This window comes from Dendropsophus ebraccatus, chromosome 7 (assembly GCF_027789765.1).
Source record: "Dendropsophus ebraccatus isolate aDenEbr1 chromosome 7, aDenEbr1.pat, whole genome shotgun sequence".
NCBI classification, from domain to species: domain Eukaryota; kingdom Metazoa; phylum Chordata; class Amphibia; order Anura; family Hylidae; genus Dendropsophus; species Dendropsophus ebraccatus.
The window spans coordinates 8,516,232-8,534,099 of NC_091460.1; the positions used below are offsets into that span (position 1 = coordinate 8,516,232).

General features: G+C 45.1%; 1 protein-coding gene across 1 annotated transcript; it reads right to left on the reverse strand.

Moving 5' to 3' along the window:
• Positions 1-414: 414 nt before the first annotated feature.
• Positions 415-14,999, reverse strand: LOC138796418 (vomeronasal type-2 receptor 26-like). The gene is made up of 4 exons (XM_069976016.1): positions 14,946-14,999; positions 13,682-14,725; positions 4,222-4,348; positions 415-1,322 (listed from the first exon to the last, which is right to left on the reverse strand). Exons 1-4 carry the CDS (start codon positions 14,997-14,999, stop codon positions 415-417), a joined length of 2,133 nt encoding a protein of 710 aa, XP_069832117.1.
• Between the last annotated feature and the right edge of the window lie 2,869 nt (positions 15,000-17,868).

Genomic DNA, 17,868 nt, shown 5'->3' on the forward strand with positions numbered 1-17,868 from the left:
AAAGAAGCTGAGAGAACCAGAAAACCAGAGGGTAACAGTGAGTGGTGGCAATATGGCTGCGAGGGCATGGGAAGGGGTCGGTATACCTTGATTGTTATGTATGATTGCTTACATTTACCTGAAATACACCGTTAATGCTTACTGTGCTATACAACTATGGTGTATAGGATGAATTTGTAGGAACTCTGAGACTTTTTTCAGTACTAAAAATAGAATTATTAATGCAAGTGAATTTTTTATATCAGTCAGAAAGTTCAGTTATTAAATATTTTTCACAATTTGTCTACTTGCTACAAAGTAAAAAAAAAAACTAAGTGACATCTTGCAAGTGAGCTTGGGATTGCAGGGATCTTGATAATGTAAGTGTAATGTTCACAGTAAATCCCTATTATCAGGCAGTGTGATATTTCCCAGTCATTCCTTCCTTTTCCCCAGCAGGTCAGTTTTTCTATTCATTTCAGATCTAAATAAAATGATGAAACATTTGGGGAGAAACACACATCCTAACAGTCCAGCACTGGACGCCATCACTGCAAAGACCTCCACAGCCACCATGGATTTCCCTGTGGTGCTCAGATAAGCCGGGATCATGGCGATCCAGACACTGCAGAACACCAGCATGCTGAAGGTGATGTACTTGGCCTCATTGAAAGTGTCCGGTAATGTCCTCACCATGAAAGCCAGAACAAAGCTCACCACTGCCAGGAACCCCAGATAACCCAACATGCAGTAGAACCAGATATCTGACCCTGCATTACACTGAATGATGATCTTCCCAGGATAAGACTGAGTGTCCAGATCCTGGAATGGTGGAGATATAGACAACCAGATAACACAGATTATAACCTGAATGGATGAACACAACAACACTATGGTATAGGGAAGCTTCACACTCAACCATTTCCTCCAGGGGCTTCCAGGCTTGGTGGACTTAAAAGCAACACAAACCATCACAGTCTTGGCGAGAAGTGAAGAGACGGCAACTGAGAAGAAGACTCCAAAACTGGTTTCCCGTAATCTACAAGTGACATCACTAGGACGGCCAAGAAACAAGAAGACAGAGAGGAAGCTGAGGATGATGGAGACCAGGAGGAGATAACTCAGGTTCCGGTTATTAGCTCTAACAATAGGAGTGTCCCGGTAGGAGATAAATATTCCCAATATGGAGCCGGTCACAAGACATCCGAAGAGCGAGACACAGGAGAATACAGAAGCCATTGTGTCATTGTGGTAAGAGATGAAATCCAGGACTTTGGGCAGACATCGGTCTCTCTTCTCATTCGGCCATTCATCACTTGGACATATATTGCAGGTGTCAGAATCTATAGGAAGATTTCATAACATATTTCTATCAAAAGCATAAACTATCTATCTATCTATCTATCTATCTATCTATCTATCTATCTATCTATCTATCTATCTCTTCCCTTTTGATGTCCCACTACCATAACTATTGGTGAAGCCATCTTATGTAACTGGATTATGGGTTTGGAGTTAGTAAGTAAATCATTGCTGTCTGTGTCTAAATATAAGGAGGGATTCAGTAGCTGCCTGTGTTATAGTTCCACAAAGCTTATTATACAGTCATGAGCAAAAGTTTTGAGAATGATACAAATATTAATCTTCACAAAGTCTACTGCTTCAGTTTTTAAAATGGAAATTTTGACATACATAATTGACAATTGACAATTACTTGCAAAGTCAATATTTGCCTAGAAAATGAACTTTATCCCCCAAAACACATTATAACGTCAAGGAGAGAGGTTCCATTGTTGCCAAAAGGCTCCAGGGCGCCCAAGAAAGACCAGCAAGCGCCAGGACCGTCTCTTAAAAGTGTTTCAGCTGCAGGATTTGGCTACCAGCAGTGCAGAGCTTGCTCAGGAATGGCAGCAGGCAGGTGTGAGTACATATGCACACACTGTGACACTTGGAGCAAGGCCTGGTCTCAAGGAGGGCAGCAAAGATGCCACTTCTCTACAGAAAAAACATCAGGGACAGACTGATATTCTGAAAAAGTTACAAGGAGTGGACTGCTGAGGACTGGGGTAAAGTCATTTTCTCTGATGAATCCCCTTTCCGATTGTTTGGGACATCTGGAAAACAGATCCTGAAGAAGAAGGGTCAACACTGCAAATATTGACTTGCTGCATTAACTCATTCTGTCAGTATAAGCTTTTGTTACTCATAATATGATTGCAATTATATTTCTGTATGTGATAAAAACATCTGACAAACACAGATAAAAACCATTGGGCAGCAGATCATGTGAAAATATAAGATTTGTGTCATTCTCAAAACTTTTGGCCATGACTGTATATTGGTGAGCCCCCTAGACGGAAGACCTGACCATATTACTATCACAGTGTAACATCATATAGAAGAGGATATAGTGCAATACATTTGGCCTTCCATAAGATTTTTTATACTCTTATATTTAAATTTTACAGCCGCTGTTTGGGCAGAACTTTTGGCATGGTAAAAGAGTCTGGCAGTAATCCCTCAGCAAGATGAACTATGCGATGGGGGAACATAGTCCATATCCAATCAAATAGTTTGTTGAAGACTTGAAGCAACTGAAGAAGAACCATTTGGAGGAGGTGATCGCTGCTAAAGAGGAAATTACTTCTTCTCCCTGCACTGTGGATGTTTACTCATTGTGGCCAATCATAGACATGAACAGTGCAGCTGCTTGTGTGTTATTAGTTCCGATGTCAGACCAAATTTTATCTTTGATCATTGCAGATAGCCAGAGAGATGGAAATGGATGAATAAGAGTGATAATCTTCAATCCCCACCATTATAAGCAGTGCTCCCTTATTAACTAGAATCTCACCATTTCTAAGTTTTATTTTCCCTATTTTTTTTTTTTTTTTTTTCAGGAGAAAAAAATACATTCTGTACTAGAAGGTAAATTATTATTACATACAGTATTGTTTTTTGTCATCTTGAGGAGCCTCCATTGTTCTCATATTTCCATAGCAGTGTATTGATTGTGATTAGGGATGAGCGGATTTAAGGAACTAGCAAAACTAATCACTTGTCAGCCGGCTGCCTTTGAGGTCGATGCCGCTCCTTGCTGCTCCACTCCTGGTGCCGGGAAAAGCTGGATTCAGTCTTACTCAGGGCTGGATCCAGTATTCCAGACATTGAGTGTAAAGGCAGCCAACTAACAAGCCGACCGGCGATACTGGTGAAACATTTCGCTAGTACTGTGCATTTGCTCATTTCCAGTTTTGATCTTCTAGTAACTCTTGATCATCATTGTGCCGTGGCCCGGGTTGCTGGAGCTGATTTTAAAACTGTAGGTAGGTTCTGATGTTTTGGAGGCTATTTGTCAAGGTGGCCAGGAGTGGTAACACCCACCCCTGGGCACAGGGTAACCAGACCTTGGTTTGGACTAAGGTGAGGTGTGAGGTGTAGGTTCAGGTGTGGCTCTAGAGATGACAAAGTCCCACTTTGAACAACTTTCAAACTTTACTAAGAAAAGGTCAAAAACAGTGACAAACAGTGCTCAGGTACTTAGTGCAATAGAAGAGTTTGTAGAAGAAGTAAGGTAACAGGTGTCTAGTACTGAAAAAGAGGGCACTCTGCCAGGATTTGGAGAAATGTTGAAAAAGTATCCTCATACTCACATATGGATGAGCCTCAGTTATCTCACCTAACTACCTTCTGCCTCACAGTGTTGGTTTTCTGTCCTAGCCCTTCCTCCAACGCTTCCTCCAAAGCTGAGGGTCTTGTCAGTAGAAAGCGGCTTGCTGGCACTGTGCTCTACTGCAGGTCCAGTCTTGAGTTATCCGTCCCTTTTTTCTGAGGTGATCGACTGTCCCGTTTTAGCAAGTAACTAAGAATCCCTTGTCTCCAGTTTCCCTAGGGGTCTGGTCTAGCAACTCATGAAGGTTGGGTAGCTAATTGCAGGAACAACTACATACATATCCTGCCTGGCCTGTAGCCAGGCGCTAACTAACTGACAACTAAAGGGAAGTGGTTATTAGAGAGGGGAAAGTGTCTTTAGCTGAACCTAGTGTTATCTGCAGCTGCGCTGTGAGAGTCTGACATCTAGTGGTTGGAGTAAGGAACAGTGGCCTCCTGTACTATTCTGTGACACTGAGACACTTTAACCAATGTGTAAGAAGAAAGAAGAAAACATGTAGTGGGACACTACAATTGTATTTATCCACCCTGGTAATACTGTACTATTCCTCACACTACTATATACAGTACCTGATATATTGGATATCTCTTCCCCTGAGCACAGGACACAGTCATAGCAGCAGGTATGGATGGATGTTGGTCTCGCCTTTTTCCGGCTTCCAGGTAGACATGGGTCTGAGCAGCGGGATACTGGGACCTGAATGAAAAGACAAGAAACTTTACAGAATAACATAGACTTAATGTACATGTGTGATAAATGTAATAGTGACCTAGGACGGTGTATACTACAGGAAGTGATGTGTCCATTCATATACAGTATATCATCCTGACACCACAATAGGAGTTGGCTGTACCAGGTGTAATTCCAGATGGCGGCTACATGGACAATAATTATTAGATACTGAATGGAAACATTTATACGGGTCACTTTTTCAGCACTAGAGATGAGCAAATTTACAGCTGGATCCAGTCCTTGAAAACTGGGAGAAAATTCTCAGGAATGGATCCAGATTTTTCAGGCACCTGGAGTGGAGCGGCACAGACTTCAAAGGCAGAAGGCTGATGAGTTGACTGCCGAGCTGATAAATCGATTTGCTTCATTTTTACAGCAAATTAGCTCATCTCTACTTAGCACTGTACATCAATCAATCAATCAATCAATCAATCAATCAATCAATCAAGTAATCGAGACATGGGAGGGAGGGGCAGGGGAGGCCTGCATGCTGTGGCTCAGCATCACTTCTGTGGCACTTCAGCTTCCAAGAGAAAATGCAATTTTATCATTTTAAAAGGCCATCAGCAAAAAAAAAGGAAAAAAAGACAAATTTGGTCAGCTCTCCTAGAACACCATTCACACTAGGCAGGAGCATGCCGCCACGGCTGAAACTGCAAACACAAAAAAACACTGAAAAATGCAACAGATTCACCGCAATAGCAAGACACAGACCCACCACAGACATGAAAATAGTTATGTAATGGTGTAAATTTGTCTTTTTTTTCTGTGTTCCAGATGGGGGGAGTGGCTGCCTCTACTCGGTCGTGCACTCCACCTATCCCACCCAGGTGGTGTAATTACTTTTGCCGGTAGAAGACAGATCTTGCATGCCCAGAGCATAGGCGTATTTCATGCCATGGAGAGGCCATAGTACAGTGTAGGGTCCGTAACTTGGTGAGGTAGTTTACACCATTTGCATTTGCAAATGGTAACCAAGAGCCTTCTTATTTTTGTGAAAGTTTTTAACTATTTTCATGTCTGTAGTGGGTCTGTATCTTGCCATTGCGGTGAGCTGTTGCATTTTTCGTTTTTTTTTGTGTATCAGCAAAAACAAAGACATCATTTGTTTTATGTCCCTAACCTCTGCCATCTCCATGTGTCTGCAGCTCTTTATCTGGTACGGACCTGGTAGATTCCTTACTACAAAAGAAGAGGTAGGAAATATGGCCTCCATAGGAACACAGGTTTAAAGTGCTACTGTTACTTTGTGGTGTGCCCCCAGATGATGTTGTAGCGATAGGACGGCCGGTCACTTGCTAGATGGAAGTGTGACACCACTACTTTTAGTGGATGGCCGAGATACAACCGGACCTGAAGGCTTTTGTCATCTGATGCCAGTGCCTAGTGGGCACACAGGTGTGATGGCACACCTGTCTTTAACCCCTTAACGACATCGGGCGTAAACTTACGCCCTCGCGCCCTGGTACTTGGCGCATCAGGGCGTAAATTTACGCCCGATGTTTCCCCGATCGCTGCGTGTTCGCACACAGCGATCGGGGAAGATGGCCTGCTATAAATCATAGCAGGCCATCTAAGCTTCACGGCACGGGGGGTGGTTAACACCCCCCGTGCTTACGATCGGATCAGATCAGCCAATAGCGGCGATCGGAACCTTTCCAGGTCATCGGTGACCCGATGACCCGGGAAAAAAAGGCGGTCGGTGCTGTCCGAGGACGGCACCGACCGCCATTACTGTAAAAAGTAATGGTGGTCACCGTGCCACCGGCCCGATCGCCGTGAACGGCTGTCCGATACCGGCCGGCCGTTCACGGCGATCGGGCCGGTGGCACGGCGATCAGAGTCCCACAAAATAGTAAATACCTGCCCTGGACCCCTCAGCTAGGTAGCCGAGGGGTCCAGAGCAGGTATTTGTACATTACTCACATGTCCCGGGCTCCTGATCGGCGTCTTCCGGGTTCGCGGTGTCCTCGTGTTCGTTCGGGTCTTCGGCTTCCTCCGTGACGTCACGTTCGGCTTCTCTCGGCTATTTTCGGCTCCAGCGTCGGCTTTTTCCGTATTTTGCGCTCTGCTGCCCTCTAGCGGCTGATATGTGTAATACACTTATCAGCAGCTACAGGGATGTTCAGAATGTAGAAAAAGTTTTTTTTTTTTTCTATTTTTTTTTTCTATTTTCCGCACCCTATCGCCGCTGAGTGTAGATCAGCATCGCACGAAAGTGCGCTGCTAATCAGCAACTCCTCCTTTTTGGCGTAGGGTGTTTTTTTTCTATATTCTACTGCCACGGTCTGCTTATAAGTGCCACACATAAGTGCGGCATTTATCAGCAACTCCTTTGTTGGCGTAGGTTTTTTTTTTATACTTACTGTAAAAAAACACGTAAAAAACACTACATTACACCACACTACATTGAATAAAGTTTGACACTACACCACTACATACCCCATATACCAATCCCCGTATAAAGATGACCCCCAGGGTGTTTTCGGTGTCAGAGGAATACGTTATTGCCTCCGACACCGAAACAGCCAGTGAGGATGAATGGGGGGGATCCTTCTTTCCTCCATTCATCCTCATCATCCAGTGACGTGTCTGGGGGGTAGCGTAGTGTGCGCTGCCCCCCAGACACGTCTTTTTCGCCAGTACCGTCCCAATAAGAGATGACGGTATGGTGTGAAATTCTACAAACTCTGTGAGCGTACCTCAGGGTACACTTACAGATTTCGGGTACGTGCACACTGTGGAATGGCGAAGGATAACCCTTTGTGCATTCCGCAGCTGGCACGTCTCTACCAGTGTCATAGACTCCATTCTATGCACGGGCGGAATCCGTTGTCCATACAAAGAATGAACACGTTGGACGGAGAGCGGAATCCGCCCATGCATAGAATGGAGTCTATGACACGTGTGGAGACGTGCGCCTGCATCAGTCCGCCGGTGGGTGCCAACTGCGGAATGCACGAAGGGTTATCTGTCGCGATTTCGCAGTGTGCATGTACCCTTAGGGTGGGTTCACACTGAAGAATTCTCGTGGATTTTCAGGCGGATTCCGCACGGAATTCCGCCCGTAATGTCAATTTTTTGGGCGGATTCCGCTAGAGGAATCCTATAGGATTCAATGGGGCTTTAATTCTGCTTGAAATTCTGCTCGAATTCCGCTCAAATTCCGCTCAAATTCTGCTCCAATTCTGCTCCAATTCTGCTCCAATTCTGCTCAAATTCTGCTCACATTCTGCTCCTATTCTGCCAGAGCTGAATATTCGAGGAATTTCAAGCAGAAAACTTTCCTCTACAATTCCTCGAGAATTCCTCAGTGTGAACCCACCCTTAGAGTGTATGTAGGAAGGGACACCCGAATGCAGCCCCCAGATGCCCCCTCCCCCCCCCCATCCTCGGAACAAGTGGGAAGATCGTCCGGGAACTGATCTTCCCACTGCTGGATAAAGGTCACCACCTGTACGGGGATAACTTTTATACCAGCACCCCCTTTTCCGGTCCCTCGCTGCCCGAGCTACTGTAGCTTGCGGCACGATCCGTAAATATCAAAATTAGTAATAGAGCCCTAATATTTAGCAGCCATGGAGCGGACCCAGCGCTTCTGGATATGAAGGACCCCGTATCGCACCAGGACAACATTTTCCAGGTGACGTCCCCCACACTGGAGAACGGGAGACCCCAGAAGAAGTGCAGAGTGTGGCGTAACAGGGGGATCAGGAAGGACACCATTTTCCAGTGTGACGCCTGTCCTGATCACCCCGACCTCTGCATACTGGATCGCTCCAAGGCGCACCACACGTCATTGGGGTTCTATATTATCTAAATTCTGTCCCTTATTCCTATTTAGGGGTCACGTTGATTCGGGGATTATTCTGATCGCCATTATGGAGTCAGGAAGGAATTTTTCCCCTGTGATGAGGCTACTGTCGTCTGCCTCACGAGGGTTTTTTGCCTTCCTCTGGATCAACACAGGTTGAGTTTGATGGACACCTGTCATTTTCAACCTTATAAACTAATAATTGGCCTAATACCCCCAAATACATTAGAATTGTCCCTTTTCCCAGCTAAGTAGGTATGGCCACCATTCCCATTAGAGGAGGCCATGATGCAATTACAAAGCCTCTGTGTGGCCAGGACAGTAGAAACCCCCCCACAAGTGACCCCATTCTGGAAACTACACCCGATAAGGAATCTAACAAGGGAGGCAGCGGGGATATGGCCCCCTGGTGACGGCCACACTTGGGACGTGAAAATGAAAAAATTTGTATTTTTTATTTTCTCGGCACATGTTCTACGTAAGTGCCCGTCACCAGTGGGGTCCATATGCTCACTGCACCACTTGTTAGATTTCTTATGGGGTGTAGTTTCCAGAATGGGGTCACTTGTCGGGGGTTTCTACTGTCCTGGCAGCACAGGAGCTTTGTAATTGCGACATGGCCTCCATCCTCCATTCCAGCCTCTAAATGGCGCTCTGTCCCTTTGGTGACTTGCCCTGTGCCCATATGGCACATTATGCCCACATGTGGGGTATTTTCGTACTCAGGGGAAACTACCCTACACGTTTTGTGTTCATTTTCTTTTTTAACCCCTTGTGGAAATGGAAAAAAATCAAGGCTAGACCAACATTTAGTGTAATTTTTGTAAAATTTTTACTCTAAATCATTAATCTTGTCATGATTTTTTCATTTTCGCAAGGGGTTAAAAGATAAAAAAAACATTTAATGTGTAGCGCAATTTCCCCTGAGTACGGAAATACCCCACATGTGTACATAAAGCGCCATTCGGGTGCAGGGTAAGCCTCCGAAGGGAAGGAGCGCCATTTGGTTTTTGAAGGCTGGATTTGGATGGAATGGATTTCGAGGGGACATATTGCATTCAAAAGGCCCCTGTGTTGCCAAGACAGTTGAAACCCCCCACAAGTGACCCCATTATGGAAACTTCACCCCTCAAGGAATGTAACAAGGGGTGTAGTAAGCATATGGACCCCACTGGTGACGGGCACAAATGTGGAACAATGTGGCGTGAAAATGAAATATTACATTTTTTACACTATAATGTTGGTTTAGCCTTGAATTTATCATTTTCACAAGGGGTTAAAAGAGGGGAAAAAAAAATGTGTAGAGCAATTTCCCCCGAGTCCGTAAATACCCCACATGTGGACATAAAGCGCCATGTGGGCGCAGGGCAAGCCTCCGAAGGGAAGGAGCGCCATTTGGATTTTGGAGGTTGGATTTGGCTAGAATGGATGATGAACGCCATGTCGCATTTACAGAGCCCTCGTGCTGCCAAAACACTGGAAACCCCCCACAAGTGACCCCATTATGGAAACTGCACCCCTCAGGGAATCTAACAAGTGGTGCAGTGAGGATATGGACCCCTTGATGATGGGCACATTTGTGCCATGAAAGTGAAAAAATGAAATTTTTACTTTTACGTCACATTGTTCCACATTTGTGCCCATCACCAGTGGGGTCCATATGCTCACTGCACCCCTTGTTAGATTCCTTGAGGGGTGTAGTTTCCAGAATGGGGTCACTTGTGGGGGGTTTCCAGTGTCTTGGCAGCACGAGGGCTCTGTAAATGCAACGTGGCCCTTGAAATCCTTTTCAGTGAAATTCATCTTCCAAAAGCCAATTGGCGCTCCTTCCCTTTGGAGGCTCGTCCTGCGCCCCCTTGGCACTTTATCGCCACATGTGGGGTATTTCCTTACTCGGGAGAAACTGCGCTACACATTTTGTGTCTTTTTTTGCCTCTTATCCCTTTAAGAAAATGAAAAATTGAAGGCTAGAACAACGTTTTAGTGTAAAAAATAAATTTTTCTTTTTTCACGCCATATTGTTCGGAAAATCTGTGAAGCACCTGTGGGGTCCAGATGCTCACCGCACCCCTTGTTACATTCCTTGAGGGGTGTAGTTTTCTAAATGGTGTCCCTTTAGGGGTGTTTTTTATGTTTTGGCACCCCAGAGCCTCTGCCAACCTGAAGTGGTACAGTCAGAAATGACCAAATATAACGGAGGCGTTGAAATTCACTAGGCGCTCCTTTGTATCTGAGGCTTGTGGTTGTGTGAAATAGCACAATAGGGTCACATATGGGGTATTTCTATAAACTGCAGAAACGGGACAATAATTATTGAGGTGCATTTCTCTGGTAATAGGTTTATAATTATGAAAAATATTGGATTACAATAAAATCTCTGCACAGAAAATTAAAATTTTCAAATTCCTTACACACTTAGCTTTTATTTCTGTGACTCCCCTAAAGGGTTAAAACACTTTCTGGATGTGCTTTTGCAGAGTTTGGGGGTGCAGTTTCTGAAATGGGGTGCTTTGTGGGGCTTTCTAACATACAGGCCCCTCAAATACACTTTTTACCTGAACAGGTCCCTAAAAATATCTGATTTTGAAATTTTACTGAAAATTTGGAAATTTGCTGCTAATGTTTTAAGCTTCCTATTGTCTAAAAAAAATGAAAGATAGTTTAATAAATGCCGCCAACATAAAGTAGACATGTTGCTAATGCTATTTAATATATAATTTATGTGGTATAACCACTTTCTGTATACGCAAAAAAGTTTCAAAGTTGGAAAAATGCATTTTTTCACATTATTTGGGTTTTTTTTCATAAAGATTTGTTATGAGTATCGACTCCAATTTACCAGAAATGTAAAGTACAATATGTCACGAGAAAACAATCTCAGAATCAGCCGGATAGGTAAAAGCATCCCGAAGTTATTAATGAATAAAGTGACACTGGTCATATTCATAAAATTTGTCTCTGTCATTAAGGCCATTTCAGGCTCTGTCCTTAAGGGGTTAAAGAGTAAGGCTGGTTGTACCCTTCTCCCCTATGGTCGGTATCCGGTTGGGTTGCTGCAGGATCCCTTGGGATAGTGTAGTCACAGGTGGTCAGAGCGGTGACCCTCCCGAATAGTGGTAGGACCCACCCACAGAAAGAGTTATTGTCGCAAGGTTGCGGTGGAAATACTGTGCAGGTGGTAGTGAATAATCACAGACTCAGTTGCTAACGTTGTAAGGCTATGTACACACTGTGTACGAATCCGTACGCATTTCTTACGGCGCCGTACATGTGCGGCTGAAACTACGGGCGTGAGAATATTCGATATGCGGCCGGATGCGTACGCATTGCGAACGTACGGCCGCAGCCTACTTGCGCTTCCCAAGCCCCCTACGAAGCGATCTGACAGCGGTCTTTTACTTGGAAATCTTCTCCTGGCCCGGACACCCCACAGAACCTTTTGGATCGGCATAGAAGAGTGGAAAAATGAAGAAATCACCACTACGTACGGATCCGCGCGATACGCTACGGGCGTAAGTTACAGCCTTCTGGCCGGAAACAATGGTCTGGTTCATTTCTTACGGCGCCGTATACGATCCCGGCGTACATTCGTACGAAGTGTGAACTGTGCAGCCGGGATCGTATACTTTGCATTGTACGCTAACTACGTAAGTTTCTGGCCGCATATTCACGGAATGCACTACGGCCGGAAGCTTACGTTGTGTGAACCTAGCCTAATGGTGCAGCAGGTAATACAACAAATGTTGAGATACACTTGATACAGTTCCAATAAATACACGAACATAGAACCACCAGATCTGTGTGATAAGTGCTAAGTAGGATGTAGGAGAGTTGATAAGGTTGTACTGAGGTAGTAGAGAGGAGAGTGCCGTGAGAGTCTCAACCCAAGTAGTAATGGGCTCTGCCAGGAAGTTGGAGTGCATAGAAAAATACTTGTAGAAGAAGAAGAAGAAACAACAACCTGTGCCTGTGTATAGACCTTTCCTATAGTCTTCACACCATCTTATGTCAACTAGCTTTGGCAGAACTTATCTTATGGGGACAAACACACTTGCCGGATCCGCAGCGAGTCCTCTCACTGCGTATTTGCAGCGAGACTCGCTGTGGATCCCGGCCCTATTCTTTCAATGCTAGACAAAATTGCAGCAGGGATGTACATCCCTGCTGCGAGTTTGTCCCCAGCCCGCCCCGTTAACCCTTCGTCCGCCGGAGCATATACTTTACCTGATCCCGGCTCCGGCGGTTCCCGGAGTCTTCAGCAAGCCGGAGCCGGGATCAGGTAAAGTATATGCTCGCTCCAGTGCCCGCCCGCAGCCCCGTCCGTCTGATCACCCCCCCCCCCCGCAGCCCCGGCCGTCTGATCACCCCCCCCCCCGCAGCCCCGATCGGTCGCCCGCAGCCCCGGCCGTCTGATCACACACCCCCACAGCCCCGATCGCTCCCCTGCAGACCCGGCCGCCCGATCGCCCGCAGATCGGTGCTTCTGGGGGATGATCAGACGGCCGGGGCTGCGGGCGGGCAATCGGGGCTGCGGGGGGGCCGGTCGGGGCTGATCAGATGGCCGGGGCTGCGGGTGACCGATCGGGGCTGCGGGGGGGGGGGGGGTGATCAGACGGACGGGGCTGCGGGCAGGCACTGGAGCGAGCATATACTTTACCTGATCCCGGCTCCGGCTTGCTGAAGACTCCGGGAACCGCCGGAGCCGGGATCAGGTAAAGTATATGCTCCGGCGGACGGGGGGTTAACGGGGCGGGCTGGGGACAAACTCGCAGCAGGGATGTACATCCCTGCTGCGATTTTGTCTAACATTGAAAGAATAGGGCCGGGATCCACAGCGAGTCTCGCTGCAAATACGCAGCGAGAGGACTCGCTGCGGATCCGGCAAGTGTGTTTGTCCCCTATAAGTAACCAACTTATCTTTAGATTAAAAGGGAGACTCTGCCTATTCTCCCTCTTAAATCGCTGTAACATCACACTCGGCCATGGACAAGGTTGGCACTGTTTCAGAATAAAAAGCAGAGGTCTCACTATAATCTCATCCAAAACCCTGAACATTCAAAATAAACTGGAAAGTGATAAAAATGGGTTCCCTGTAGATTTCTCAGCAGTTGATTTTACTTTTCAAGAGCGCTTAACGTTACACCGCACTGACTGCCGGGGGTCTGAGCAACGGAAAAATTGTAACCAGTTTATTGGTCATTTATATCAATATATAATATGTCATGGGGGAGAAAAAAATCTCAGAATCTCTTCAAATAATTTTGAAGCAAAGCATTCCGACATTATCATCACATAAACTGACACAACAGATGTGAAATATTAGGCCATGTCCTTAAAGTGTACCTGTCATTTTGAAAAACCTTTGACCTGTCATGGAGACATGTCAACATTTTATATCGGTCTCTATGACACGTCAAAAGTGTTTTAAAATGACAGTGGGACTTAAAAGAGTTTTAACGAATGTATAATGTAACACATCTAACCTCCCGTGTATGTTTCCAGGTTATAGACTGGGGATTCATGTAAAGCTTCTGACCACTGACATCCCAGGGGGTATAATTTCCTATTTCCACCTTTCGTACGTCCATATATTTGGTCTTATTTATAAATACCCAGTTTATTATCTTATATGGATGTGCAGCTTCTCCTTGCTCATTGAAGTAATATGAAGATGCCATTGGATCCAGTGGAGACTTCATCCTCTGTAGGTAGCGCTGTAACCTCCGGGTATATTGTAGAAGTCCAGGGATAGAATTTTCTTGATATTTGTCTTTTATATATAAGAACATTTCATGTAGAGATTTTCCCAGGATTTCTACTGCGTGATAGACTCTTGTAGAGACCCCGGAGGAGAGGTAATTCCTCAGACTTGGCTTAGTGTGAAAATGAGTCTCATTATTCCAATAATCTGTTATATTCCTGAAAATAAAGGAATCTTTATCTCCATTTCCTGCTATTATATCTAATTCTGTCCATAACTCCTCAGCATTGAATATATTGGGGAATTTCCTGTAATTTTTCATAAAATCTTCCTCTCCCAGAAAAAGTTGTGATGAAAAGTCCACGGCTAGACTCCCATTCATTTCTGGGAATTGGCTTTCTGAAACAACGCCATTGAAAGCCCAAGATGGTGGAAGGATGAAAGTTTTGCTCAGAAATATAGCTTCATAATTAAGTAATAAACCAACTATATGATCTGTGTAGGTGCCGCATATTATAATGACACTGACTTGTGGACTCTGTAACATCTGTGATATCCGCTTATTATCCTTATTATTATTCTCCTCTGTAAGTTTTATAATGTAAGCGGCACAGATCCCGTCCTCTCTCATGTACTTTGTCAGTATCTGCAGCTCATTCTCTCCGGCATCATTATCCGATACTAAAATCCCAACCCAGGTCCAGCCAAAGTGCTTCACCAGTTTGGTTATTACCATATTGTGGACGTGGTGACTCTGGACGGTGCGGAAAACATGTGGATAGAGGCGTCTATCAGATAGGGAGTGGTCGGTGGCTCCATAGCTGATCTGCAAAACGCAGAAGGAAACAGAACATTAATTGAGCCGCACTAAAACAGCTAACCAATTGCAGCTGAAATGCTAGGACTATTGGGGGATCTTTTTCTCTTTTTTTTTTTAAATCAGATAATTTTTATTAAGATTTTTATCATCCTTTTACAAGAGAAAAAAAAAAAAAAAAAAACACTCAAAGACAGTGCCAAAAAAGAAGAAAAGAAAACAAACAAACCAAGATCATGTATTTCCCCACGCAGGGGGCATCTGCAAGAACAGGAACCGGCATATATGGGACAGTGTATGCATCAGTACAATAAGTCTAAACATTACATTGGCATTGTATTATAATCCCTGAGAAGGAGTAAAGTAAAAATAAAAACATTTTGTCATACCGCAGAGTCTAGTGCCTTTGTGGGAAAAATCTTATTATCCTACTACGCATTACAGATTTCTATGCATATTAGCTAACGGCATTGTGAGGGGGGAGCGACGGCAGTCTGCAGCATTGCAATAACGCTCTTGACGGGAGGCCCGGGGTATCTACCCATCTCCCCCATATTTTCTCAAATTTTTGAGTGCATTTCCTTTTAATATATACTGCACGCTCCATTCTTAGGGTGTTGTTCATTTTGTGTATATACTCTTGTACAGGGGGATGTTTTTCAGCAAAAACCACAAACAAAATGTGTATTTTCCAGCTGCAAAAAAGTGTTTCTCAGATGGGTTATTAATTTTTCATTAGTGGATGCAGCATATACGAGGGGTTACTGATAAGTCTTCTGCTTTACCCAGAAAGAAGCGAGAAAGGAAGATGAAACTTTACATTTATTCTACATACTCTCAAATGATGTTAACACACTTCCTACATCAGTATTCCAAGTTCTTTAAGCTTTGCAAAAAGAGGGATTTTGGTTGTGTTGAAAACCAGTCATCCGTAGCAGCCATGGCAGCAGACATGGTGTGAAATTTGTTACTGAGGTGTTTCTTCAGGCTTGGAAACAGATAATAGTCAGAGGGAGCTAGATCTGGTGAGTAAGGTGAGTGGTCAACCAGCTGGGAACCTATCTTCACTAGTTTTGCCGTGGTCCCTTGTGCAGTGTGAGCAGAGGCGTTGTGTTTCAGGAACAAGAATCCATTGGACAACATGTTGCGCCTTTTGGCCTTCAAAGCTACCTTCAATTGGTCCAAAAGTTCATTGTAATACATTGCATTGATGGTGGAACCATTTTGAAGGCAGTCCATTAGCAGCATGCCCTCCTTATCCCAGAACACAGACACCATCACCTTAGTGGATGATTTTTGCACCCTGAAATTCTTTGGACCAGGAGAACCACTGAGCCTCCACTCTTTTGACTGCTTCTTGGTTTCGGGGTCATACTGTCACGTCCGTAGGGGAACAGTGAGCCCTAACTGAACCCAGCCCACTGTCTCTACCTACTTTGACGTACTGCCCTAGGTAGCAGACCCCAACTGGACGGCAGTCCCTACGCTACTAAGTGCAGGGCCAGACAAGGAGAAAAGTCAGCAGTCCGAGTCAAACCAGCCAGGTACGTATAAACCACAAATCAGAACCAAAATCACAGTCAGAAAACAAGCCAGAGGTCAAATCCAAGATAGCAAAACAGTACAAAATAACAATACAAAGGGAATACCGTATAAACAGGCCAAGGTCAGAAACACTGTCAGGAGCGAGGTACAAAATCAGATAACAAGCCAAAGTCAGGTAACAAATGTAGAGGTCAGGAATACAGGGAGTCAGAACACAGAGTAATGCTGGTGTAGTAAGCAAGGCAAAACTATCACTGGCAGCTATTGAGCCTCAGCTGCTTGTTTAAATACACCGCCCCTGATTTGCATGAAGCGCCTGGCAGCTCGTGATTGGCTCTGTGCTCCTGCACAGCTTCGCTCCTGCCCCCTACCTCTGATAGGCTGCTTATCTGCAGCATCAGCCGGCTGGGCGTGTATGGGAATGTCAGCCGGCCTCTGCCTCTGCAGCACTGCAGAGCAACCAGGTAAATACATGACACTACCCCCCCTTTTATGAGGGGCCACTGGACCCTTACCTGGTCTCGGCTTGTCCGGATGGGAATCATGGAATTCCTTGACTAACAAGTCAGCATGGATGAAACGAGCAGGAACCCATGATCTCTCCTCCGGACCATAACCTTTCCAATGGACCAAATACTGAACAGATCTTTGGACTCTGCGACTATCAACAATCCGGGCCACTTCGTATTCCACTTCACCCTTGACAACTACAGGAGGAGGGGGTTTTACAGAAGATGTGAGGGCTGGTATGTACTTTTTCAGCAAGGACCTATGAAATACATTGTGGACCCGGAGACATCTGGGAAGTTTTAACCGGTAAGCCACAGGATTTATTATTTCAGACACAGCATAAGGACCAATGAACCGTGGTGCCAACTTCCCAGAGGGAACTTTTAGACGAAGGTTTCTGGTGGATAGCCACACCCTATCACCAATAGCAAATCCACCAACACAAAGACGTTTCTTGTCACTTTTACCTTTTTGAATGCTCTGGGCTTTAACCAAGTTCTTCTGAACTTGGGCCCAGACTGTGCACAGGTCTCTTATGACAGCATCCACATCAGGCAGCCCAGACTGCATACCAGAAAACGACGCATTACGCGGGTGAAAACCATAATTGCAAAAAAAAGGCGAAGTACCTGAAGAGCTACTATCATGGTTGTTGAGTGCAAATTCTATGAGGGACAGATAGTTCACCCAGTTGGTTTGTTGATCAGAAACATAACATCGTAACCTTTGAATTACGGCCTGGTTCATTCTCTCAGTCTGTCCATTAGTCTCTGGATGGAAGGCAGAAGAAAATGACAGAGTGATGTCCAAGGCCTTACAGAGAGCCCTCCAGAAACGTGACACAAACTGTACCCCTCTATCGGACACTATATTCTCTGGGATACCATGCAGTCTGACAATATGTCTGATAAACAACTCAGCTAGCAACTTTGACGAAGGCAGCTTTTTCAGAGGTATTAAATGGCACATTTTACTAAAACGATCCACCACCACCCAAAGGACTGTGTTGCCATGCGAGACAGGAAGATCAGTCATGAAGTCCATTGAAATGTGGGTCCAAGGATGTTTAGGTATTGGTAACGGACAAAGTTCTCCTA

Excerpts from the sequence above, each read along its gene's own strand:
- LOC138796418 (XM_069976016.1), bottom strand. The coding sequence starts at position 14,999 with ATGCCGGTTCCTGTTCTTGCAGATGCCCCCTGCGTGGGGAAATACATG. Across the intron at positions 14,726-14,945 it reads TGGGGAAATACATGATCTTG|ATCAGCTATGGAGCCACCGA; the intron begins GTTTGTTTGTTT and ends TGCGTTTTGCAG. Across the intron at positions 4,349-13,681 it reads CCTGGAAACATACACGGGAG|GTCCCAGTATCCCGCTGCTC; the intron begins GTTAGATGTGTT and ends CTTTTCATTCAG.